This window comes from Protopterus annectens, chromosome 3.part0 (genome assembly GCF_019279795.1).
Source record: "Protopterus annectens isolate FY-2018-M chromosome 3.part0, PAN1.0, whole genome shotgun sequence".
NCBI lineage: Eukaryota > Metazoa > Chordata > Ceratodontiformes > Protopteridae > Protopterus > Protopterus annectens.
The window spans coordinates 928,440,278-928,468,130 of NC_056731.1; the positions used below are offsets into that span (position 1 = coordinate 928,440,278).

The 27,853-nt window shown below is 43.1% G+C and overlaps 1 protein-coding gene across 1 annotated transcript in view; it reads left to right on the forward strand.

Annotated features, from left to right (window-relative positions):
* The window catches only part of KDSR (3-ketodihydrosphingosine reductase), a 1,199,410-nt gene that overhangs the window by 702,397 nt on the left and 469,160 nt on the right, over positions 1 to 27,853 (forward strand). The window contains exon 7 of the mRNA XM_044065256.1: positions 11,731 to 11,814. Within this exon, the coding sequence (XP_043921191.1) occupies positions 11,731 to 11,814 (84 nt within the window). The remainder of the gene's footprint in view (positions 1 to 11,730; positions 11,815 to 27,853) is intronic.

The window sequence follows — 27,853 nt, forward strand, 5'->3', positions numbered from 1 at the left end:
GATATGAGGAGAGTAAAGCCATTTTTCTAAGGAAACGTATGCCCATTCACATGAATATTTTATCAACCCATTGGATAAATATCAAGATTATCAGTTAGAAATTACGTGAAAAGTCAGTTGTATACTTGGAACATGAAAGTACAGTTGAAGAGTTCACACCTAGATCTTTGCCTTGTACTCATATGGCGCATTTGATGTGAAACCACAAGAGCACCTGTAAAACATTAACAGCCAATGTTTTCTCCACATTTTGTGAATAACTACATTTTGGCGTAGGACTCGTACTCAGAGAACCAGCATAGTATATTATTCATAAAAATGTCAACTAAACATTCAGAAGGCTTTTCACATCCTTTCTCACAAAATGATTTTCTTGGAATATTTGCTGGACTCTGCCTTGGGAAGATCCTTTCTTCCTTCAGACAATGTAGACTTGATTCAACAGTTCTTTCTGAGTGTCTCAAGTCAGAACCATACATCTGCAAGGGAGTTTCTCAGGATTCTGAGGCACGTAGCATCAGTAATTTTTATTCTTCCTCTTGCCAGACTACCATAAGGAAAATGTAAGGGTATCTCCGATCAGTCTGGACTCAACTTCTACACCCTTTGTCCTTTCAAATCCCAGTTCTGTGGTTTGTAAAGAAAGAGATTGGATGGTGGGTGGATTAGATAGCTTGCAACCCAGGTGTACCATTCTTCCATTCGACACCCCCACCAGTCAATCACTGCAAAATATTCAAACATGGTGTGGGGTGCAGTTTCAAAAGGGGGAGCTGTGGGAACCTGTAGGCAGACAGAAGCACATAAATATCAAAGAGATGTAGGCAGCTGTCAGTTCTTTGAAGGTTTTGAATCATCTCTGGCCCCCCAGGTCCTATACAAGTGTTGACAGAGAATACCACAGTCATGTAGTACGTAAACAGGAGGCTACCAGATCTTATCCCCTTTGCAAACTAGTTATGGTAGCAACTCAGCACAGTTTGATTCTTCAGGCTTCACGTATTATGTCCAAACAAGACTTGGCTGCAGACAAACTCAGCAGGACCAGTACAGAACCCTGTGGATGGAAACGTCTTCCCAGTGTCTTCCAAGAATTACTCCAACTGTACGGATCAGCCAAAGTAGATCTGTTTGCCTCCCATCAGAGCAGATCAATAAAAAAATTTGCCCCAGGACTTGCACAAAGGTCTGAAAGATGGATAATTTCTCCTTCCCATGAAGGGGAATGTTGCTGCATGCTTTTCCACACTTTCCACTGCTATCAATGGTTGTTCTAAAGATCCAGGAGGCCTCTCCAAAAATGTTGCTTTTGACTCCCTTTTGTCCAACGCACCAGTGATTCTCCCTTCATTTCAGTTTGGCTAAGGGCAGTTCCCACAAGCTTTCATATGGACTGGATTTACTCACAAAAGATGAGGAGTTTGATGCATTCCAGTGTAGAAATTCTTAAACTGACTGCCTGTTTGACAGAAATTTGATACCTTTAAGGCACTTTGATGTACAGCAGGTATTAAAGGAAGCACAAAAACTTGCCACTAGAAAGTCGTGTATGTACAAATGGAACAGATTTTCTCTTTGATGCCAGTCAAAGAACCAGGATCCACTTGAGGCCTAGTTGCCTGTGGTTTTGATTTGTGTGAGTTACTGTCCATTGGCCTTTCCTACTCCTCTAAGAAGTTATACTTATTGGCCATTTATGCTTGTTTGCTCTTTTATCTCCTTTTCTAACAGAGCTTAAGCGAAGCAGTTATTGAAAGGGATGTTACACCTGGAAATAGGTGGCTCCTCCATGGGCTCTGAACTTTGTGTCTTAGAAGCTTCCTCTGTATCAGTCTGACCCAGCCCATGAGGCTGAAGTAAGGTTCTTAACTTGGAAGACAGTTCTAGCCATTGCTCTGACATCTGCTAGGAGAGTGCAAGCTCTTTTCAAGTCAGTCATTCTTTTGTTTTCTGTAGGGACAGTGTTTATTTGAGAATAAATTCTGTCTTTATGCCTAAAATGGTCTTGAGTTTATTTTAAGCCAGACTGTTAATGTCAAGAGTTTTCTTTCTTGAACCAAAGAACAAGGGAGAAAGGATCCTTCACACATTAAATGCCCTCATGCAGCTCGAATACTACCTAGACAAAATTTGAACCTTCAAGAAGGCTAGTTAGCTGTTTCCCTTTTATGAAGGAAAGAGGAAAGGAGATAAACAGTTTCATAACAGACCATTTCCAGGTGGTTATCTCATATTATACAATGCCTCCTCTAAAACGTGCACGCTGATTGGCCAGCCCAACCAGCGTGCCCGTTGTAAATCCCTCAATATACTAACGGAAAAAGGTCCGTCGCCGGACTTTTCCGTTAGTATAAAACACTGTCTCGCTATGTTAAAAGAGTTTAACATAGCGACACAGGTTTAAAAAAAGCAACGCAGATCTCCGTTGCTTTTTTTAAAGCTGTCTCGCTATGTTAAACTCCTTTAACATAGCGACATAGTAAAGCAACGGAGATCTTGCGATCTCCGTTGCTTTTAACCTGTCTGCTATGTTAAATGAGTTTAACATGCGAGACAGTTTAAAATAAGCAACGGAGATCTCCATTGCTTATTTTAAAGCTGTCTCGCTATGTTAAACCCATTTAACATAGCGAGAGTAAAAGCAACGGAGATCTTGCATTCTCCGTTGCTTTTCACAACTCTGATGTACTGCGTAGGCATCGCGGTACATCAGAACTACTGGAACACCAGACAGCTGCGGAAGGGCAGCAAAGAGGCATTATACAATGCCATTATTTAAGAAAAGTAATTATTTCTTTTCTTAAATAATGTCATTGTATAATAGCAATAACCCACTTCTGGGTATGGGTAATGCTGGATTTACCCACGGTTGTCTTTGTTTGGTCCCTCGGGCTTCGCCCTCGGGACCAAACCACTCCAACCGTGGGTAAATCCAGCATTACCCACACCCAGGCGTGGGTTATTGCTATACTATTGCATTGCGGTATGCTCACTATAATAAGTAAATTTCACGCAGAGTTACAGCCCATTCCACAAGGACTTTGGTTTCTTTACTGTCTTTCTGGAAATGGGTAGATTGTAGAAGTATTCTGGAGGCAACAACATGATCTTCTCTGCAAACTTTTACAAAAACAGTGCAAACTGCATTCTTCAGGCCCAGAACTGGCTTTGCTAGGGCGATTCTCAAGGGTTTCCTGGAGTCTTAGATTATTGGCCTCTTCCCTAAGTTATGGTAGTCTACCCATGTAGCTTAGGATACTGAAAAAATTATCTATGAACATAGTACAGTTGTAGAAGTCAAACTTACCATAGCAGTAGATGTTCTAATAGATCACTGTTGCAGTAAACTCCCCTCCCTCCAGTCCCTTTTTGTTGCTTATATTGTTTGGGGGTTGCAGGTATATAGATAGATTTGTCCACCTTTTTTGCATGTAATGACCGACTGGTTTCTTTTTTAAAACAACTTTATTGAATTATTGCTTGCGACAAAGGCAACATTAAATTTATATAAAAGTTATCAAATTATATTAAGTTCACATTTACAACCATTATACATCACATATATTGGTCTATACTATATAATCAAAGCAACATTACATAAATTGTTCAGTTCTTGCCTTCTCTTAAACCTTATTCCTCCTCCATAACATTTTTCTGCATGTATTGTTCCCACAATTTCCATTTTATTCTGTGTAATTTACTCCTAACCTTTTCTATTTCCTGTTCTTTTATCACTGTTACAATATTCACTACTTCAACTGTACTTGATTTAGACTTTGATTTTTTTTTTTCATTTTTTTTTTTTGGAAGCCACCAGAATTAAATTTAGCTAAAGTCCTACTATGTCTAGACAATTCAAATCCTGTATCCCAGCTCAAAAAATAATTTCTTAGCTACAGTCATTTCTTGCCCAGTATTCCAGACAGGGTACTATCTAGGGATTTTTTAAAGTCTGCCAATTCATTATGCTCTCACGTACCTCTTTCTTCCCCATTACACCTCCAGTGTGTGCCATCTAAGTGAGGAAAATTTCTTTGGAGTCTGCTTAAGGTATAAGTATATGTTCAAACATCTCCAGGCAAAAATCCTATATCTTCTAGATTATGTTGTATATTTGGAAGCCATACATACGTCCTCCCATTGTTTCTTTGTGAATTGCTTATCTAATCTTTCTTCACAATCTTTTCTGACTGCCTCTGATTGATTCCTATAGTTATAATGGAATATTTTGTATGCCTGACTAATTATTCCTTTAATAGCAGCTTCTGTTCTAGATTTAAATAAAAAACTCAACCAGTGCAGGTCTTTCATTTAGAATTCTCCTATCCCTTCCTCTTTGTCTGTACTGTGGTATCGATCACTGATAAGGAAGGCAATCCAAATGTCTCCTTGTCCTCTTCATATTATGTTACCTTTCTGTCTCTTATTATTTGTTCCCAGTACCTTTGTTCCTTTGCCAGCTTCCTCCAGTAAATTCCACCCCCCCCATTACCTAGTCTCTGTACTCCTAATTGTAGTCATCCCTATCAAGAGAATCTCCTTTCTCCCTTTCCGTGTTGGCTTTGATCTTTGTATATTTTCTGATACTATATGACTGCTGTTCTCCTTATGGATCTGTGTCCAGAATCCAACTCTTTCCTTATTTCTTGAATTGCCCCCCCCAACTTCATCATCACCCCGTTCCATTTTGAATTGTAGTTTTCTGTTTGTGTTCTGTATGAGCCTTAACTGTGTAGCTCTAAAGTACCCTTCAGATCAGGTAATCCTAAACCTCCTTGTTCTTTTTGAAGGATCAACTTATCCCACTTGACTTTTGCCCTCTTACTCTCCCAAATAAAATCCTTCAATTCTTTATTAATTACTGTCCATAGCTTCTCCTCTGGTTGATAGAAATTTGCCTAACCTGTGTATAAATCATCATTGTCTTCTCCTTTTGGCTTTTCCCGTAAGGGACTAAAAACATTTTTACTGCTTATATCTTGCTGTCCATACCCATAAGCAAGAGCTTCCAGTTTCTCAGTTTTGTATTATCTTTTGTCCTTAGCTGCCATAACAGAATGCTTTTTAATCCATACTCCTAAATACTTCATTTTATTGCGTCCCCTATTGCTGAACTAATTCATGTGTAAGTACATAGTGTATAACTATGGCCTTTGATTTATCTTCATTAGTTTTATATCCCGAGTAAACTTGTTACTGTCTCTGTTTACAACACTGAGATGTCCCTTTTAGGTACCATCAGGCACACAGTAATGTCATCTGCAAATAAATCCAACTTTTCTTGAACTGCATACCATTTATATCCTTGAATTTTTGAGTCCCTTATTTTCTTTGCAGTGGTTCTAAATATAATGCAATTAGCAAGCTGTTTGGTTTGTTTCTTAGCATCATTGATGTTCTTCGTGTTTCACTGTTGCAGTCATCACATTTGGGTTATCTGCTTGCAGTAGCCCTCAGTCGGCCTGATTATCAAAGTCTTGGGTCCTGCGTTGGTTGCTTTCTCATCTTCCATGACGTCAGGTTGTCAGGGGTATAAAGCATGCAGCCGACACCATTACATCATTCTTTCTTGCCGTGCGGTGCCCGAAGCAGAAGCAGTTCACAAGTGCCGGTCGGCCGACTCCTGAAATTTTTGTTTTCGAGTTTCAGAATCGAAGTCTTCAACTAAAGCTAAGTACCCCGTTGGGGAAACTTTTTCTTGCTCTAAACCGATGTCAGTAAAAGTCAATAATTGTATTTCTTGTGGAAAGCAAATACCTCATAAAGATTTTCATTCGTTCTGTATTCCTTACCTAGGCCCTGACCACAACATACCTCGCTGTCAGTTTTGTGCCTTATTTAAACAATGAACTATTCGTCGTTGGTATATTTACGCTTCTAAATATTTTGGTACTCGGTTCAATTACCCAGATATGGCTTCGGTAAGCCACCCAACTACTGACATTCTGAAAAAACACAAAGATAAAGACAGAGACAGGCTGCCTAGGTCCAAAGCTGCCGACGACTCTTCTCCTAAGCTAGTCGCCAGTTCACCGGTACTCAGTGAGGCGCTTTTGCAGCCCCTGATACCCGCTACTTCAGATTCGCAGGCTTCTACTGAGACCCATTTGGAGTCTGGTATGCCGCGAGATGCTTCAACTGTGGAACCTGCGGATGTCTCTACCTTGGATGGGTCCAGCCGCTGTGCAGGCACCGGCTTCTGAGGGTGTATTCAGGCCTACTGACTTGCATATTAAACCGACCCCATCTTCTTCTTCAAGGCCTAAAACTCGATCCATGCCTAGAAAACCGACGCCCAGACTGCATGGTAAGGCCTCTATGCCTAAAAAAACAAATGATAAGAATGGCTGAAGACCTTATTACTTTAATTAGGGGAAGCCAACCTTCCCCCTCTAAGAGACCTAGGTCTGAATATGCTTATGATTCTTCTGATCAGGATTCTGAAATTTCTGTTTCCTCTGATGACCAGGATTTACCCTTATCTACCTATGAGGTTTCTGATGCAGTGGACTCTATTCTACTTCCCCTACAGAGGATTTCTCTTTTGGTGAAACCTTGCATACTCTTAGGGAGCATTTTCGCTGGGAAAGCCAGGATTACTCTGATTCTAAAAAGAGGCTTAGGGATTTCTTACTCCTGCCTTAACACAGGCCTTTAGCTATCCCCCCTGTACTGGACATTGTTGATGATACCTTTTCGGAATCTAGCTTGGCCCCAGACTCCTTACCTTCTGCTCCTAGAAAACCAGATAGATATTACAGGGACCCTGACTCTCACAAGTTCCTCTTTAAAAATCCTACTGCGGATCCTGAGACCATTTCACAGGGACCGAAGGGCATTAAGGCTACTACTGCCAAAAATCCTACCCCCTCTGATCGAGATTCCAGGGAGCTGGATAGATGGGGTAAGAAGGTATACACTTCTGCAACCTTGGCCATTAGGGCCTTAAACTGCCAGTTTCATATGTTAAAGTATCAGCAGCATATTATTGGATTGCTTAAACAGAAAATGATGTTGATTCCTGACTGTGCTGAAAATAAGGATTTACAGGATTTAATGTATTCTGCTGAACAAGTTGGAAAACATAATTTGCAATGTGGTTTTGATTCACTAGAGGCATCTTGCAGGGCTGCTGTCACTGGGACTGTACTTAGAAGGCATGCTTGGCTTAAGGAGCAATCTTTGCCAGATCAAGTTAAAGCTAAATTGCTGGATGCTGCCTTAAACCATGACCGCCTCTTTGGCAACAAAGCAGTAGTAGTACTCAAAAAGATGGAGGAAAAAGCTAAATCTATGCAAACTGTTAAAGATTTCCTGCAAGTACAGCCTCCAAGATTTAGTAGGCATTGGCCCTCTAAGAATTGGTCTTTCTTGCCTCTTCCAGGCCTTCTCAGTCCAAACCCAGAACCAGCAGAACACCCAGGCTTCAGTCACAAGGTACGCACAGGACTAAGCAGTGGGGGGCTCCCACTTCCAAAGCAGGGAGTAGTAAGACTCCCTCCTATGTTAAACTGTCTCAGTGACTTAATTTTATAAACTTCCAAGCCCTTCTCAACTGACTGCTCCTTTAGGGGGAAAGATTGCTCTGCAGGCAAAAAACTGTGTTTTAAATGTAGTTTCCCAAGGATACACATTCCACTTCCACACCTTGCCAACCCTAAACGGTTGGCCAGATCTACCCCCAAATCAGTGGGCAGAGACTCAAAAGCAAGTTCTCTTTCTCTTAAGTATAAGGGCTATTCAAACTGTCCCAGAAGAGGAAAGGGGACAAGGTTTCTACTGAAGACTTTTCCTGGTGCCCAGAAAAGACAACTCCTGGCGTCCTATCCTGGATCTCTCTAGCCTAAACACTTTTTTGGTGATCCCAAAATTCAAGATGCTAACTCTTCACCAGTTGCTTCCTATGCTAGGCAAGGGTGCCTAGTTGACAACACTGGATTTAAAGGAAGCCTACCTGCACATCCCATTCAGGGAATCTTGCAGAAGATAACCTACGCTTCAAAGCAGGCTACATGCACTATTAGTTCTCTGCACTGCCCTTTGGCTTATCTACTTCGCCCAGGGTATTCACAAAATGCCTAGCTCCAGTCATTGCATTTTGCAGGCAAAGAAATATTCAAATATACCCATACCTGGACGATTGTCTAATTCAGGCAGAAAGCCAGGACATACTTTTGAATCATCTGGCGTTTGTACAAAAGGTGCTAACTTGTCTGGGGTACACCATAAATGAAAATAAGTCGCATCTTGTACCCTGCCAACAAATTATATTCCTGGGAGCAAGCTAGAACACAGCTTCCCAGATGGCTTTCCTCACACCAGAGAAACAAGTTAATTTGACAGCTTACTTCATGCTAATGGCCACAAAGAGACTGCTATCTGCAAGACAAATACTGCAAGCCTTGGGGTTCATGGCCTCCTGCATTCTCTTAATTCCATATGCAAGACTGCATATAAGGAAACTACAATGGTATCTCAGAAGCCTATGGTGTCAACATTCTCAGGATCTAGAAGCAATGATTCCTGTCATACCTTGCCTACAGTTAGAGTTTCTTTGGTGGGCAGAGGTCTGCCACCAAAACAAGGGACTGCCATTCACTCTACCCTCATGCCGCCCAAACCCTAACAGATGCATCAGACTATGCATGGGGGGCTCAGTTGGCAGGGAAGTGCATTCAGGGCAAATGGAACCCAAGTCAAATGCACCTACATATCAATCAAAAAGAAATGTTAGCTGTACAGAATGCTCTGACAGCCTTCAAGGGCCAGATTCTTTCAGGACAATTAATGGTAAAGACAGACAACACAACTGTTATGTGGTACATAAACAAACAGGGGGGAACCAACGCATACCCTCTCTGCAGACTAACCTTGGCTCTGTGGAACACAGCCTTGAGCTACCAAGTGCACCTACAGGCTCAATTCCTGCCAGGAAAGCTAAATACACCGGCAGGTGAACTAAGCAGAAATCTCATGGACCCACACGAGTGGAAACTGGAACCCAAGGCAGTCAACATGTTGATAAACAAATGGGGGAGCCCAGATATAGACCTGTTTGTCTCCCCCCAGAAGAACCAGTTGGACGAATTCTGCACAAGGACTCCCCACAAACAAGCTTGGAAAGTGGATGCCCTGTCCTTCACCTGGAAAAATCTTATCAGTTTATGCCTTTCCTCCTTTGCCTCTCCTCCCCAAGGTACTACTAAAGATCAAACAGGACAAACCAAGGACGATACTGATTGCACCAGACTGGCCATGCCAGCACTGGTACCCCCTCTTGCGCAGTGTGTCACTGCTGGCTCCATGGCACCTACCCCAGACCCCTACCCTGCTATCCCAGCAGGAGGGCCAGATTCTGCACCCTCAGCTTCAAACCCTGAACCTGGCAGCGTGGCTAATTACCTGATTTCTCCTTTACCATCCCTCAGTAAACAAGTGTTGGATGTCATTCTGGAGGCAAGGAGGCCTAGTACTAGAAAATCTTATGCTGAAATATGGAAAAAATTCTGTTCCTGGAACCAAGCTCAGGAGATGGGCACAGCTGCGCCCAATTTACCTCAGATTCTTCAATACTTAACTGAGATGCTTCACAAGGGCCTTTCCTTTTCCTCCATCAAAATTCATGCCTCAGCCATTTCGGCTCATTACAACACAGAACCACCCCTCTTCACTCATCCACTACTCAAGCAGTTCCTCTGAGGGGCCAAAAACTTAAGACCACACAGGAGAGCCCCAACTCCAGCCTAGGACCTTAACTTTGTATTGGAAAAACTCACTCTGCCTCCTTTTGAGCCAGCTGCAAGTGCAGAATTGAAATTCCTTTTTTGGAAAACAGCCTTCCATTTAGCCATCACTTCAGCAAGAAGGGTGTCTGAATTACATGCCCTCATGGCAGTGGAGCCCTTCATCATCTTTCATGTGGACAGGGTGTCTCTCAGGACCAGTCCCTCCTTCATGCCCAAGGTTTATTTATTTGTTTATTTATTTTTATTTATTTATTTAACATTTGTTGACCGGGAATGTCCGACTAGGTTCCACAGAGCCTGTTTTCAGCGGAGGCCCGGGGAGAAATGCTCCAGATGCATGTCTTTGGAAGGTAGTATCCAGTGTGGCTCTTAATCAGTCCATTCATTTGCCAACCTTCTTTTCTAATCCACACAACAAAGGGGAACGTATACTACACTCCTTAGATGTGCACAGACAACTTAGATTTTACTTGGACAGGAATAAACCTATCAAGAAATCTGAACAGCTGCTGGTGGCATTTGCTGCAGGGGCAGAGCGGAAGGCCATTTCAAAGCAAGCTATTTCTAAATGGATAGGCCATTGCATTAATTTCTGCTATAAGCACCATGGAAAACTACTCCACAGAGGATAAGACCACATTCTACCAGGGTTGTATCTACCTCTACAGTCTTTCTCAGAGGTGTCCCTATTAGGAACATCCTAGAAGCTGCTAACTGGAGATCTGTACATACTTTCACCAAGCATTGCCATTTGCCAATTTTCTCTAAATCCAGAGCTAGTTTTGCCACTGCAGTCTTGCAGGGCCGTATAGCTGTTCCTAATGCTATCTAAATTCCTCCTCCCATTCTTAGCTTTGGGAATCTACCCAAATGTGATGACTGCAACAGTGAAACATGAAGAACTTAGTACAGTTGTGTACACTTACCATAAATGTAGATGTTCGAGTGTGTTCACTGTTGCAGTCCTGGTTACCCTCCCTCCAGCCCCTGACTTCTTTTGGCTATATCTCTATTCCTTTTTACTATGCTTAAAAGCTTTTTGGTGTATTTGCTTTTTTGTTGGAGGTATAACCTTGTGTGTGTGTGTGTGTGTGTGTGTGTGTGTGTGTGTGTGTGTGTGTGTGTGTGTGTGTGTATATATATCTATATATATATATATATATATATATATAATTGCTTCCCATTAGGGGGGGCACCTGACATTTCAGGCAAGAAAAACTGATGTAATGGTGTCGGCTGCATGCTTTATACCCCTAATGACCTGACATCATTAAAGATGAGACAGCAACCAACGCAGGACCCAAGACTTAGATAATAAGGCCGATTGAGGGCTACTGCAAGCAGATAACCCAAATGTGATGACTGCAACAGTGAATACACTCGAACATCTACATTTATGATGTGTACACAACTGTATTTTCTGGACTCTTGCCTCCCTCCTGGACAGAAAATGCTGTGAAGCTTTTTGCTCTCCATTGGTCTTTCTTATGGAGCTCTGCTCGAGATCATGAGACTTGGACTGTGTGGAAGGCCCCTTAACTGTTGGATGGTTGCAGTGGAGGTATAACAGCATGTAGCTTCAGGCTACTGCAACAGTGATTTATTCCAACGTCATGTGCTATGATAAGTTTCAGTTACACAACTTTACATCCCCTAAGACTTCTGAGTTCTTCCGCTGCACTATGGCTTCTCCCAGTTTTAATTTTGCTGTTTGTTTAGAATCCTTATTCTCATGGAAGGAGTGGACCCCCAGGTTAAAGTGTTTTTAATCTCATGCATTTAGGACATTTGCCAGGAATTTGTTTTAAGTCCACGTTTGTTTTCATGTTTATTGATGTTTAGATGATATTTTATATATATGTAAGTCTTTACTGTGTCTGTGTGTGTGTGTGCGTTTGTGTATCTGTAACTGTACTCACACAAATATATATAATGTATGTGTTTGCAGAGTCTGTGGAATAGTAATCTTATAATCATTTTATAGGTTAAGCCGTATAATATCTACATAACAGTGGCTTATCCTCCTGACACTGATACACCAGGATTTGCTGAAGAGAATAAAACAAAGGTAAATATTTAAATTGCACTAGAGATGTGTATTATTTCATAATCTCTGATTTTTGTGGCTTTATAACTAAAACAGTATTGTCCATAATTACATTTTTTTATTGATGTAGTCCAGTTGTAATTTTATTTCCCCAAGTACATCCCCTTAGTTGAAGTAGAGAATATCAATTGTGAATGAATGGTTTAGAAAGACAAGTTATGATGTTATCTACACTTTTGTGTACAATGGCATGAAGGTGCTGCATTCAAGTACTACTAGGGTAGTATTCAGATCCCCAGTGCCAAACACAGATGTCTGTATCAGTCTGTGAAAAGTACTGAATAGCTGATGTGTAATCAGTAGTGCAAAATGTAAATTTAAAAAAAAGTAGTTCATGGAGCACAGAACAGTTAATAGTATTGCAACATGTATGTCTACCCTCCAAAAATGGCATCTCTGTCAGAGTCAGTGTACAGCAGTTAAAAATGTAAGTAAAGTAGGTGTGGCAGATGTTAAAGTCATATAACCAGACACCACATAATTTAGACCAAACTGCAGTATAATGTTGAGTACAGAGATGCAAGCGTGCTGCACCAAAATATATAGGATAAAAAAGTGCAAATACATGCAACACAGTGTTTCAGGAATGGATGGGCAGTCATGTGGAGCACATAGGAAGCCAGTAAAAGAATAAGATGTATCCAAATGACAGTGAAGCAAATAAAGCAGATTAGTCTTGTATGTATAGATACACCCCCAGAATCATAAGTGCAAAACTGTAAAACAAACGCACAGTGATAAACGACAAATAGAGGAAGTAATGCCGTAGAAGGTACTAGTGTAGATCCTGTCAATAATATCCAAATGTGCATGAGGCACTGACAACATTCACAAAGATATGCGTTTTGTATATATAACATCCATGGAGTACCTATTGGTTGCATTTGTACCCAAAGCCACATGCCAGTACACTGTAGCCTTCACTTCACTTGTACAATAAAACCACATAAAAACAGATAAAAGATGCATTATTATTATTATTATTATTATTATTATTATTATTATTATTATACAGAATCCAACCATATTTTTGCCTGCAGTGTATGGCACATTTCATAAAATATAGTCATAAGGATTTGAAAAAGAAAAAAACACAACATTCTAGTACCATGGTTACCAGCCATCGCTACCAGCCAGCATGCGCTTGCCACATTACACAGTGCTTCACCCACATTGCTCAGGAGTCACATCCTGAGTTTTCTGGTGACTCAGGTGACTTCCTTCCCACCCAGAGTGATATTTATGAAGAGGCAAGTTAACTTTCCACATGAGCCCCTCACCCTGATATCAGCCTTAATGAGGGAGGAAGGGTTCCTGCAGTCATCTCTGGAAGGCCCCAGGTTTTGTGAGATCCTTGGTTTAATGCAGCTGGGGTGTTTCTGGACAACAGACCCTCCCCTGATGAGGAGATGCTCTTTGAGGCATTCAGGGACTACCCGCTGTACCCCCTTGCTGACTGCATAGTGGACCTGATAGTTGGGAGGGCTTGGTGGGAGCTATACATTACAGAAGCTATTCCACAAAAGCCATATAAAGTCTTTCACCTCCATCACCAGCTCCCCCCATTCCACCCCAGAACAGGCTACACTGGGGTAAGACCCATTGAAGGCTTCCATTATTGTAATAGCTGCCACTGAAAGATTGCTGTCCAACATTCAAGCTGTTCATCCTTCCAGCAAGGAGTCAAGCTTAGTGGATAGAATGGGGAAGCAAGCCTATGGCTTAGAAACCTTCGCCATGAAGGCATTAAATTAACTCACACATGTGACACACTTCCGAACAGATCTATACAAACATGCCTTGGACTCTTCTAGAAAGCCTGCCATACGTGAGTATGGCAAACTCTGAGGTGGCTAGCATGCTTATTATATCCAATGCTCAATAAAACTGATACATTACTAGGTTGATGGAGCAGTCAGAGCAGCAGGAGTAGGCTGTACCATGAGGTGCCATGCTTGACTTTCTCTGTGATTGGTATCTCTTTTTAACGACTCTTATGACAGATCATTGTTGTTTGGTCTCAAAGTTAAAAAGTTACAAGAGAGGGATCAAGAAGGCAAGATACTGTCTGCCCTGGACGTCCAATTTGAGCCCCCTCAAAGATCTTTTAACAGGAATCAGAAAAGTTCGAAGTCACTCTGGTTTAGGAAATCCCAGTGCCCCCCCCCCCCTTTTCAAATTGAGGCAAACACAGAAGAAGAGACCTCTCTAATGGGCTTTACCCAAGGATCTACAAAATCAGGGATTTCAAAATCTGGGATTTCAAAGTCCTTTCTACAGAAATCCACCACAACTTCCCTAAAGGATTGCATGCATGACTGCTCCAGTCTGGAGGTATTTTGGGACCGGCAGTCAATACCCAGAGGCATTAATGGCCATCACAGAGGACAACTAATATCCAGAGGTTACATGGTTTCCTTTTCATTGACAGAAAAATCTTCACTCCCTGCCTTTTCCAAACATTCCACCCCATCAAAGATTTTTGTTTTGGATCTCCCGATATTTTCTGGATCCCTTCACTGCCTCCATTTCTTCAGTTTTGGAATTTATTTCTTCCATGTGTGATTCAGACTCTGTACCTTTAGGAGCAAAGTAACTAGTTGGTTTCCATTTACAATTTCCACATTGTCTTCCCTTCTACTTCCCTCACAGCTCAGGAAGTATGTAAAGCATTCCTGAAAGGCATTTTTCTTCTATGACCCTTCTTCAAAGACCCCACTTTAACATAAGACCTAAATTTGTTCCTGGAAACACCGACATCCTACCTTTAAATTATCTTTTTCTGCAAACTACAAATTAGACCTTCAGATTTGCATGCTTTGTCCTCCTTGAAACCCAGTTTTATTTTTTCATAAAGACTGTGTTGCTCAGAATCAATACATATTTTATGCCTAAAGTAAGTTCAGAGTCCAACCTCAACCATAATGTACAACTCCTGGTCTTCTTCCCAAATTACACCAGTCACATCTTGGATTTTCACAGACAATTGCGTTTCTTTTGGCACTGAACAAAGACAATCAGGAAAGATTCTCAATTGTTCATTTTATTTGTGCCTTCTAAGCTAAGGCATAGGGTGTCCAAATTAACACTGTCTGGGACGGCTTTCATCCTTTGTGTACCAGTCAAAGAATAAAACCTTACTGACGAAACTAAAGGCCCATTCAGCTAGGTCTGTTGCTGCCTCCACTGCCTTCAAGAATTTCTCATTTGATGACATTTGTGCAGCAGCAACTTGGTCTATATCGATACCTTCTCTAAACATTAAAAGTTGGGCATATCTCCAGGTCCATATTTGCCTTTGGACCTACCATCCTTAAGGGCATCCTTTTGCATTTCCACAAAGGAAAGCAGGTAGATGGAGATTCTGTCCAACGTTTAAAGCAGCCAGATGGGATTATCTAGGATACAGTACTTGTGTACTTACTGTAATGCTCGATCTCTGTCATCCCTAGTTGTCTGCATCAGCAACCCACACACTGTCCCCTAACATATTGTCACAGTTTCTCTGCAGAAGTGGCTAGTTATAACAACCTTGAAGCTTGTCTAGTGTTCTCTAGTCCCTTCCAGTTTATTCTGTCATCTCCTTTTTTTGAGATAAGTAGCAAACTCAGTCTGAGAGTAAACAGGAGACAGATGCATTATGGGTGTAGGGGTAAAAATACGAGCTGGCAGTCTTGAAGTGAAAAATTGCTAGATTGGATCCGCCCAGAAGTGAATTCTCAAAAGTTGAAGTGGACAGACTAGGGATGATAAGAATCCACCGATGTTCATCATATTGATTACTGCAGCAGTAACCTTAGCTATATGAGTTATATCTTGCCATGGAAATAATAGTCGGCCAGCTTTCAAAGCTTTAGGTCATCTTCCATGTGCCCAAACAGGCAGCTCAAGCTGAGATGATTTAAAGACAAGTATGGGCACCAAGCCCTTCAGAGCTTTACTGCTGCTGACTAGTACACTCCTATGAAGCTTTCGAAGGTCAGCTTGTGGTATTCCTTTGTGGGTAGATAAGTTCCCTTTGGGGAAAAACCTTCCATTTGGTAATTTTGCTTATTATTTATACTTTCCTCTTCAAGAAAGTTATTTTAAAGCTAAGAGTTTGCATTTTAACAGACTGTCACAAGAGTGTACTGTACTTATAAACAGATGTGGTCTTTTTTCCTGTCAGTTTAAAAGTTTTATTTTATTTTTATTTTATTTATTTAACATTTGTTGACTGAGAAAGTCCGACTAGGTTCCACAGATCCTGTTTTCAGCGGAGGCCCGGGGAGAAACGCTCCAGAAGCATGTCTTTAGAATGTGGGAGGAAACCAGAGTACCTGGAGGAAACCCACACGAACGCAGGGAGAACATGCAAACTCCACACAGAAGGCACCCCAGCCGAGAATCGAACCAGAGAACCTCTTGCTGTGAGGCGACAGCATTAACCGCTGCACCACTGCGCCGCCCAAAAAAAGTTGTTTAAAGTAACTTAAAAAGCATTTTTTTCTCTGGAAAAAAATGTGTATTCTACTTTGTAGGGCTGCCATAATGATTCAAAGTGCTTTTTACTGTGTTTGTGTGGGGAAAAAACTTAGAATCTGAAGTAGTTAACTTCATTTGTCAGCAACCTTTGGGAATCAGATCCGACCTCGGATCCGAGCCGGCAATCTTTCATAGCTTAGATCTGAGCTCCTAGCTCCTTCCCTTCACCCATAATCCCCTGCCAACCCTGACTGACCTCAGATCTAGTTTGCCGCGCTTCTTGTCAGCAGCTAGGTTTTGAGCTCCTGGTGTCATAGGGTTTTTGTGAGAGTTTTTCAATTTTTTTATTATCTCCTTAAGTTGAGTGAGTGTTGTGTGGTCAGGTTCCCTTTTTTGACTAAAACTGCCCTAGTTAATGCCTCCTTTTTAGTTGAAACTTACCCTCCCTCCCCTTCGCTGGTCGTAGCATTCTGTGTGTTGTGTGTTTGGGACCTAATGAGTGGATCTTTATTTAATATGTCTGAGGCCCCAAAACCCATCTTTTCCTTGTGCACCAAGTGTGGCCATAAGCTCTCCCCAGCGGATGGCCACACTCGGTGTGTGCAGTGCCTTGGGGTTGAACACCTTTCCTCTGGGTGTTCCATCTGCACGGCATTCAACCCCAGGGCACTGAAGGACCGGAGGTCGAAGCTGATCCTAGCGGGACTTTTGCCCCTGGATTTGGCTTCAGCCTCCGGTGCTTCTGTGGCCTCCTCCCCGGCTTCAGCGGCGGCCACCCCTGCCTCTCTCCCTCCGGTCGGGACTCAAACTCCCGCTGCAGCTCCGGAGGAGAGGGAGGCCAGGAAAGAAAAAAGGAGGGAGAAGCACCACAAGTGGCGGGCCTAGGCCTCCGCTTCGGCCCCCCCCCCCCCCGGCTAAGCAGTCTTCTCCCTCCAGGGCTTCCCGGTCTCCCCCTTCTCGAATCTGGTCTCCGTGCTTCTCACCGGGCCCCGAGGAAGAGGAGACCCAATTTCCGTTGAGGTCATCGAGGTGGCATTCCCGACCAGCCTCGGTGGCCTCGTCAAGATCGACTCGCAGCCATTCCGATGCAGATTTGGACCGGATGATGCGAAGGTTTCTCCAGGCCCAACTGCAGATGGGGGGGGGGGGGCTCGACACCTTTCTTTGCCCCGATAGCTCCTTCTCCGACCCGCTTCCCGGGTTCGGAGCCGAGCAGCCTTGGAGCCAGAGGTGGGTCGGCGCCGACAGTATCTGGTACTTCGGCGCCGACTCTTCCCTTGAGCCTGTCGGGTCCGTTTTTGTTGGAAACGGGCTCTCGGAGCCGTGGGCTGAGCGTCAGATCCGAGGGAATCACTGTGTCTTCGGCTCCATCTAGGTCGGAGCACACTGGCGCCGACCCTGATCCGTCCATCGGATCCGAGCGAGGGCCTGCTCTCGGATCCGAGAGAGAGCGGCTCTCCTTCGGCTTTCGATGTGGTGGAGAGGGTACTGTCGAGTGCTTCCAGGCCCCCGGTCCTTGCTATGGCTCCGCCCCGCACTCCCTCTCTGTTGGGTCCGGCTTCCATCACGCAGCTCCAGGGACAGCCTGCTTTGATGTCCCAGGTCGTTCCCTTGGAACAGGACGTGGCTGGTGAGACGTCCTCGGACAGCCCCCCCAAGGATGTCCCTCACAAGCGAAAGTGCAAGAGGAGGCACGTGGACTCCCTCGAGTCCTTGACTGATGACATGGATTTGGATGAAGGGGAAGGCTCCCGTAGGTCACCCCCGAGGATGTCTCCTTCGGAGACATCATGGAAATGCTCAGGATAAGGGGGGGGGGGTGGTCTGCCCCCAAGGCTTCCTCGGACAAATCCGTGTTCCTGGAGGCATTCGAAGCAGGCCCATCTACCTCTTGGGTGTCCCCTCCGCCCGACCCCTTAGTGGACCTTAGTACCACTAGGGCGTGGAAGGAGCTGGACAGTGTGGAGCCAGTCCCAAAGCGCCCGGACAAGATCCTTAGTCCGCCCTCCCAGAGGTCCCATTGGAGCAAAGGTCCCCCCGTAGATGCCATGTTGGTGGTGGTGGCCACCAAGAGGGAATTAGCTCAGGAGAGTCCCTCGGTCTATCCACCGAGCATAGAGTCCCGTTTGATGGACCGTTTAGGGAAGTGGGCCTTTAGTTCAGCGACCTTCTCGGTGAGGTCTCTGAACTACATGGCACATGTTATTCGACTGCAGCGGGACCTTATCAAAGAGTACGCTGCGTCGCCCCCGGAGTCCATGTCGGTGGAGGACAAAAGGTTGTACTCCACTCGGATGGCCACTCTCAGGTCCGTATCTAACACCTCTATGCGGCTGTTGTCCCACGCCACAGAGGGAGCCGCTAGAGCCAGCGGAGCAGGCCTTGTCATGCGACGTCAGGCCTGGCTCCGGCATTGCGATTTCGCGGAACCCTTCAAGGCATCATTTGCGAATGCCCCTTTCGATGGTTCTGCCCTGTTTGGCAAGACTGTTCGCGAGACTTTGGTCCAGAGCGAAAAGGACGGGAAGACGTTGTCTGGCATCGGAGTCCGCTTCTCTGCTCCCCAGAGGTCCTTCTCCAAGAACCAAAAGGGACAGAAGAAGATGTGGTTCCGGACGTCGCAACAATCCCAGTCCGCTCTGGATCCCCAGTCCTTCCGTGGCAGAGGAGGACAGGGTGGACGCCGCCCTAGAGGCAGATGGGGCCCGAGGAATGGTGGGTCCAGAGAAGCTTTCTCTGACCGGCCCACCCAGTGACCCTGAGGGGTTGCCCGACTGCTCCCCTCTGGAGGCAGTTGGGGGAAGTTTTTCGAGGCACTTGGCAGCTTGGGAGTCCATCACAACAGACCACTGGGTGCTTCGCATCATATCCAGAGGATACCAAATTCCCTTTTCTCATATCCCTCACCAACCCAAATGCCTTCCCGACATCCCACCCGATTAGAGGGAGGCTGCAGCTGCGGAAATTCAAAAGCTCTTAGCAAAAAGAGCCATCCAACACGTCCCCCCAGACCAGTTCAGATCGGGTTACTACTCCAGGTTCTTTTTGGTGCCAAAAAAGATGGGGGACCTAAGGCCAATCCTCGATCTCTCCCTCCTGAACCTGTCAGTAACCAAAGAGAAGTTCCGGATGGTCACTCTTCAATCCAGTCTCCCCCTGTTGCGGGAGAGCAACTGGATGTGCTCGATAGACCTCAAGGATGCGTATTACCACATTTTGATGGACAAATGATCCAGGAGGTTTCTCCGCTTCTGGCTAGGAGCCAGTCATTATCAGTTCAGGGTCCTTCCCTTCGGTCTCACCTCAGCCCCCAGAGTGTTCACCAAGGTATTAGCAGTGAATAGCGGCCCACCTGAGGCTCCAGGGAATGCAGGTGTTTCTGTACCTAGACGACTGGCTCCTGACCGCCCCAACAAGGCATCTACTCTGCTCAGCCAGGAATTACTTTCTCCACCTTGCTCCCCGACTAGGGATCACCGTCAACACGGACAAATCCTTTCTCAACCCGACTCAGGTGATAGACTTTATCAGGGCCAGATTAGACACCTTAACCACCAAGCGACTTCACACCCTGAGGCTACATGTGCGGGCCATTTTACTATCATCGTCTCCCTCGGCGGGATTGGTCCTGAGGGCGCTGGGCTCCATGGCGGCCGCAATTACCCTGCTCCCCATGGCTCGCCTGAACATGAGGGTTTTGCAGTGGACTCTCCAAGTTCAATGGTCCTTCCGTCGATACCCTCTCAGTCACCCCATTCCCCTCAGCAAGGCTTGCAAAAGGGCTCTCGCATGGTGGTTGCAATCACCAGACCTGCAAGCGGGACGCCCTTTCTCCATGGCCCCTCCTCTCGCCACGGTGACCACGGACGCCTCTCGCCTCGGGTGGGGGGGGGGGGCATTATGCGGGCAGGACGGTCCAAGGCACGTGGAACGATACAGAGACCTCATTGCACATAAATGTTCTAGAGATGAGGGCAGTGCTGTTGTCGTTGCAAGCACTTCAGAGCCTTCTTCCTACAGGAACAGTTGCAGTTCAGTCAGACAAACATGTCTGTGGTCTGGTACAACAACAAACAGGGGGGAACCAGGTCTTACTCACTCTGTCGAGAAGCTATGAGAGTGTGGGAATGGGCGATCTCCACCAACCGCTTTCTTATTGCAACACACATTCCGGGATGGTCCAACATCCTGGCGGACAAACTCAGTCGCACCATACTGTCTCCTTATGAGTGGTCTCTCAATCCCCAGGTAGCGAAGTGGATATTTGCCGTATGGGGACGACCCTGTTGCAATCTCTTCGCCTCTCCTTCAAACACGAAATGCAACAGCTACTTCGCTCTAATTCCCCCTGCCGGGGAATCCCCAAGAGACGCTCTGGTGCATGCTTGGCCTCCCGGTCTACTCTATGCTTACCCACCTCTCTACCTCTGATGCTGAAGCTTCTACAGAAAGCCAGACAGTTGGGGAGCAAAATGATCCTCATTGCCTCATTCTGGCCTCGTCAAGCTTGTTTCCCTTACCTCTGGTCTCATCTGGTGAATCCGCCTTGGATTCTAGATCCCCTCCCGGATCTGATTTCCCACCCCCTAGGCCTCCCAGTCCCGAACCTGGACAATCTCAAGCTTACGGCTTGGTTGCTCCAGTTCCACTCATAGCTTGGACTCCCGGTATCTCCTCCCCAGTTAAAGTTATCCTAGTAGCAGCACACAAGCCTTCTACTAGGAAAGTCTATAGTGGCAAATGGAGACGTTTCGCTATTTGGGCGGAGCGTCAGAACCTGGACCCTTTCACATCTCCGTTGCCCGCCGTTTTGGATTTCCTTTCAGGGCTCTTCCATCAGGGGGCTAGCTGTTCCATAGTCAAAGTTCAACTAGCAGCTATCTCTCATTACCAAGTGGGACATGAACTGGGTCCATTGATCACCACAAAGTTATGTAAGACCTTTCTGAAGGGCACCTTCCTACTCAGACCTCCAATAAAGGAAGTAGTGCCTCCCTGGGATTTGACTTTAGTACTTCAGGCCTTGACAGCTCCCCCCTTTGAACCTGCAGCTTCAGCTGATCTCAAACATTTGTCATGGAAAACAGCCTTCCTCGTCACTATTACTTCAGCTAGGAGGGTCTCTTAACTTCAAGCTCTATGTGTAAAACCTCCTTACTTGACCTTCCACAAGGATAGAGTTTACCTCAGGACCAATCCCTCATTCTTTCCTAAGATTGCTTTCGAGGCAAATATTAACCAATCCATTAATCTGCCAGTTTTCTTTCCTGAATACCAGAACAAAGGAGAATACAAACTACATTCTTTAGATGTGCATAGACAGCTACGTTTTTACATTCATAGAACGGCTGGTCATAGACAATCCGACCAGTTGTTCGTCTCCTTTGCCAAATTTAACTTAGGTAAATCTATGTCGAAAGTCACCTTGTCGAGGTGGATTTCGCAATGCATCCTTTTGTCTTATGAAATTCTGGCAGGCCCGCACTTCAGAGAATCCGTGCCCACTGTACTCGGTCCATGTCTACTTCTGCTGCCTTTCGGTCTAGAGTACCCCTGGATGATATTTGTTCAGCAGCCACTTGGGCTTCACCTCATACCTTCATCAACCATTATAAATTGGATATTATCTCCAGAGGGAGAGCATCCTTTGACTCTGCAGTGCTCCGGAACATCCTTCCATGAAGGCCGCCCAAGGTCCAGGTAGCTGGGGACTCTGTCCCAAAGGTTGCTGACAAATGAAGTTAACTACTTCAGATTAAGAAGTTATGTACTCACCATAACGTTCCATCTGAGTAGGTAAACTTCATTTGTCTGCAACCGTTCCACCCTCCTTCCCCCTGACCTTCGGATGTTATTTGGCCAGAGGTTTTACTCTGCCCTTTAAGGAAGGTAGTTAGTTTCCTTTCTCAGCCTTGTTGGTTATGGGCAAACTTGATCTGAGGTCAGTCAGGGTTGGCAGGGGATTATGGGTGAAGGGGAGGAGCTAGGAGCTCGGATCTAAGCTATGAAAGATTGCCAGCTCGGATCCGATTCCCAAAGGTTGCAGACAAATGAAGTTTACCTACTCAGATGGAACATTATGGTGAGTACATAACTTCTTACTTTTTACCGGCATGTGCCACTTGGGAACGAGGCACTATTTTCAGCTTAACCATGAAACTTTCAGTCCTATGTTCAGTCCTTTTTCCAGCCACAAAAAGAAAAAGTTAAGCAAACAGTCTTTGCTCCCACAGCAGGCTGGCAATTTGCTTCAGGCGCAAGTAGGTGACTCTGCTGTGACATTTTTCTTAAGCAACTTTATTAACCAATAACACCAAATACTGTGCTCATTAATTACAATGCAGAGTGATTTAGATATAATTTGTAAAAGCATACTGTCAGTATCAAACTGACTGTCATCTGTAACCTGATAACCTGGGTAACAAATGAGGTTTCATAACATTCAATAAAATAAATAAAATTAGTAAAATAGAGTATAATTGATTATTATACCTATTAAAAAATTAATTTAATTGGTAAAAATATAACTTGTAGTGCTGGTGGGTAATGGGTAACTTATTTAATATTTCTTTAATTTTAAAGATGTACCTTACTTATAAATTCTCTGAGCTGAAGGCTGCGTCTGTTAATTCTGTCATAACAGATCTTAATTTCCATTTGTTAATGGCTTTCATTCTCAGTTTCTCATCTGGAGTAATCAACTCCAGGCAAAATTATTTGTTCCATCTCTCTACAAATGTCAGACCTGCCCGGTGATATGAGTGTATTCCATTTCTTTACTACTAATAGTACTAGATTCAATCATTTAAACAAAGGAGTATCTATGCTCCACAGAAAGTACGTCTGTTTAGTAATTCTTACTTCCTGTGGCAAAATATAGTCACAAATACATTGCAAGTGTCTGCTATCAAGAGGCAGTCCCGTAGAACTTCTTTGTTACAGCACTAACACCTTGCCAAAACCCTAGAGTATATATCCTATGAAGTCTGGCCGGTAAGTAAAAGTATTTAAACAAACCCCCCCCCCCCCCAAAAAAAGTAAATTTACTTGATCTTGAGGCATATCTGGGGAGTAATAGGACCCTCTCCCATTGAGCATTAACTGTCTGAATTCCAGGTTGAGTCTCCGCAATGTATTCAATGTTTGTTTGATAGTTCTCCACGAGGGGTAATTGGTATTTTATAGAGATGTTCTATTATTCCATTACTGCTTCCTTTACCCTGGTAGGTGTCAGTCAGCCAAATGACCCAACGGGGCCTAGCCTTCCTTTTCTTGGAACCAGTGACCATACCTTTTAGCTTTGTTAGTCAGCCTGTTATAAAACTCAATTTTTTCATCAGCTCATCTATATTTAGTTTTAAAAAAATCCTCAAAAAACACAGTATTGCCTTCTAAAAGTTGTTCACAAAACAGTAATCCCTTACACTCTTTGAGGTGCTTAATCATTACATTGCGTCATAGTCTCCAATGTCTTGTACTTTCTTTAGGGAGCTTATCGATCATCCGGTCAAGTGTCCAAGTTCTACTAAAACCCTCTGGAAAAGCTTTAACCAATAATATCAACACATGAGAACACATCTTCCAGTGGGATGTTTTTTTGAAATAGTAATCTGAACTTCTGGGATGGCAAAGAGTGAGGGAATTTTAGTATGTCACAACATACTGTTTGCTTTTCAGGGTTAATAAATTCTCCAAAATATTTTTGTCTAGCTGCCAAAGCATATAGTTCTAGATAAATCATCCCCAGTCCTCCTAAGGTTACTGGTATTGTAAATGCACCCAACAAACCCTTGGCTTTTCACCTGGCCAAACAAATTGTCTAAAAATTCATCTCTTACTACAGCAGTGCTTGAGAGGCGTAAATAATATGGGGAAGTACGTGCCACCCAGTTACTATTATCTTATGGGGGATTTCCAAGCATAATTATTTTTATTGCTCCAGACATCCACTTGCCTTAGACAAAATTCTGCTGTACATTTCTTTGATTGATCCTTGCAATATGATATGAGACAAGGGCTTAAAAACAAAAAAAAAAGGAAATTTGGAGATCATATCCTCAGATGGACTGAAATTTATCTGAACTAATTTTGTTTTATTTGCATTAAACTTGTAGCCTGACAATCTCCACAAAAGTTGCAATTCCCCAATAAGTTCTCCATCTGAGTTTCTGGTTGTGCTATGTATGCCAATAAATCATTTGCATATAGCAGCAATTTATATTCTCTATTATTTATTGAATATTCTTGAATATTAGAATTCCTGAACTTCATTGCCAAGGGTACCAAGTATAAAGCAAAAAGCAGAAGCAACAGAAGGCATCTGTGCCTGGTCCCTCGCTTTATAGGAAAAGGGGAAGAGAGCATCTGTTAACCCACACCCTTGCAGTTGCCCCTACATAGAGAAATTAAAGTACATTAATAAATACTGCCAGGAAGCCCCAGTATTCTAATAATTTCCATAAGGACTTCCACGATGCTCTATGTGAAAGGCTTTTTCAGTGTCAAACTGGCAATTACTAGTGGGCTGTTGTATCTTGTATTCTCTATTAACAATTTTGTTTTTAAGTCTGTTACCAAAAGTAGCTCAACCATGTGTAAATCCCATCTGATCCAAATGTACAATTTTTGGGAGTACCCTGGCCAATCTATTTTCCTGCATGGCCGTGAATAATTTATAATCATGATTTAAAACTTAGATTGCCCAATATGATGCAGGATACAACTTTTCTTTTTCAGGCTTTAAAATTAGTTGTTATAGATTCCTTCTAAGAGTCTTTGGTGGACTTTCCAATAACACTACATTGCTCACCTTACTGAAAACTTGTATAAATCTCTCTTCCCCCACTTACACATTTCCAGTGGAAGACCATCTGATCCTGAGGACTTCCCATTATATAATGGTTTAAAGAGTCAGATATCTACGTCACAGTAATTGGGGTAACTAAAGGCTGTGCGTCTTTCCTTGAAAGTTTATATAGCTTCAGTGATTTAATATAGTTAGCCAATAGCTGATTTGCTAGAACTGTTTCCATAGTATCCGTGTAGAGTTGCTGATAATAGTCTCTGAACACATTGGCTGTACCTCTTGGGTCCTTAATAATCATTCCACTTTTATAATTTCTTATTAGCAAAATAAATCTTTCTGACTTCTGTCTTAATCCCATAGATAAAAATTTTAAGTTAGAGGGGGAGGTATCAAATTTTTTAAATTTTAAAATCTTCATTGCCTGTCCATTTCTATAATGGAATAACTCATCCATTCATTTTCTAGCTGTAATTTAGATTTCTACTAACATCATGTCCACCTGCTTAATCTGATCCTGCAGGTGGAGAAGTTATTGATGTATCTTTGTAATTTCATTTAAACCCTGTATCTTATGAATATTGATTTGCAAATGTAAATAATCAAATAGAGCGACTTTGACCATTCATCATATACAGACATTAATTTCATGGGCATACTCCTTCTGAACCTCCTGTAAGCAGAGTTCTTTCAATGTTGTCTTTATTTCAGGGGACGGACAAAGCATTACATTTATTCTTTTTCTTCTACCATTATACCCAGCAAGTAAATGGGTGCCTCATCAGTGAGGCATGATCGTATGTCTGAATAGGGGAAATTTCTAATAAGTTTCATGAACTACTTTGTTTCATAAGATACCAGGATCTTGTCTGTTCTGGAAAATATACCTGGTGAAAAGGAATAATGAGTGCATATCTGTGGCAATAAACCTAAGTATGTGTGCAAATCCACGATCCCAAAGTTGTGAATGGTTTTCCTCAAAAATTTCCCAGTTGGTAAAACCAAATGTTTTTTAGGGCCTGCTGACACTTCATTAAGAAATAAAAAACACATTAAAATCCGCTGCCCAAAAAAAAATAAACTGCTCTGGGAAGCTACACATTCTCTTGCTAAATAACTAATTTCTTTCCATGGAGTAGTGGGGGGGGGGTTATAATTGTTCACTGTCATAATTTTCAAGTGATACAGACTACCTTTGAGTAAATTACATCTCCCTTGGGAATCAGAAATGCTTTCCAGTACTTCAAAGGGAGTATCCCTTCTGTTATAATGGTCAAGTACCTTGCTTTCTTCCCTGATGATATGTTGACCAAAACCCTTGATTTTACATACCCATAGCATTGATTGTGATTCTCATGATTTGAGGTGCGTTTCCAGTAAACATATAAAATGAGTTTCTGAAAAGGGATGTATGATATTACCTTACTCTGCTTTCGTTTATCGACAATGCCATTCACATTCCATAACATTAATAAAAAGTCTATCATGTTTGATATGTTTATTATATTATAACAACTTTGCTTAGGCAATAAGACATCTTGATGCTAAGCCAATAAATGTTGTACAGTTAATGTTACATTTCCAGTGAACCCAGCAGACTAGTATTGATCTCTTTGTTAATAGTTACCCATCCAGTACTAATCATCCACCCTATTAAAAAGAGTTAGTAACAAACCCCACAAATTTACAATTTTAACAGCATGTAACAGATACCCCCCGTTTGACAGAGAGCAAATTAATCGCCCATTGAAGTAAAAAAAAAAACATTTATTTCAAATCTGCCTGTAAAGGTGTGTCAACAGTCACTAAAGAAACAGGAAGGAAATGTTAACTATTTTTTTCATTTTCAGATGCTCCACTCACAGCATCCATTCAGTATATGTTAAACTTGTCCTGTTATTTCAAAGTTTAGTAAAACAAACAATACAGATATCAATTGCCTGTACTAAAGTTTTCAGAGTGTTTCTTCCTTTTCTGCTGTTGATAGACACAGCTTTCCCACTGACTGATTATTTAAATCTGTGCATCAGCCACACTTGCTGCTTTTTGCTTTGCTGCCATCTTCTGTTTAAATACTAGAAACTGATCCAAAACTGCTTTGATGATGGTGAAGATTGCCCTTATATATGAGACTACCACAAGTACACTATGTTCCCTTCGTTCACTGTAGAAAACTGCTGGAGCTTTGAAAAAAATGCTTCGATAGGAGAGTGAAAAGTGACAGTCCCTCCTGGTAAATATACCTTCAAAATTGCTGGGTACAGCATTTTAAATTTGCAATTATTCAATCTGGCTGTCTTTATTGAAAGTTTAAATTCTTCTGTCTTCTGTCTGGTCTCCTGCAGATAATCTTGCTCCACGAATATCCATATTTGTTCTACCATCAGGGCCTTCCCTAGAATTCAGGTTTTGTCCAGAATAGTTTCTTTTACTACATAGTTAAGAAACCATACTGCTATAGGGCAAGGTTTACAGTTATGCAGTGGCTGGGCAACTGGCACCTTGTGAGCCCTTTCTAAGTTGGTATCTGTCTGTGAGATAGCAGACCATTCTGACAAAAGTATTCCCATACTCCCACTATTCTGATATTATGTTTTCTGGCCCTATCCTCCAGATCTACAGTTTTCTGCTCTAAATATTCAATCCTGTTATCTGCAAGTTGCAATAGTTGCTGAAGATCTGTAATATCTGCATCATGCACTACAAGCTGATCAGAGTGCTCGGTCAACCCCG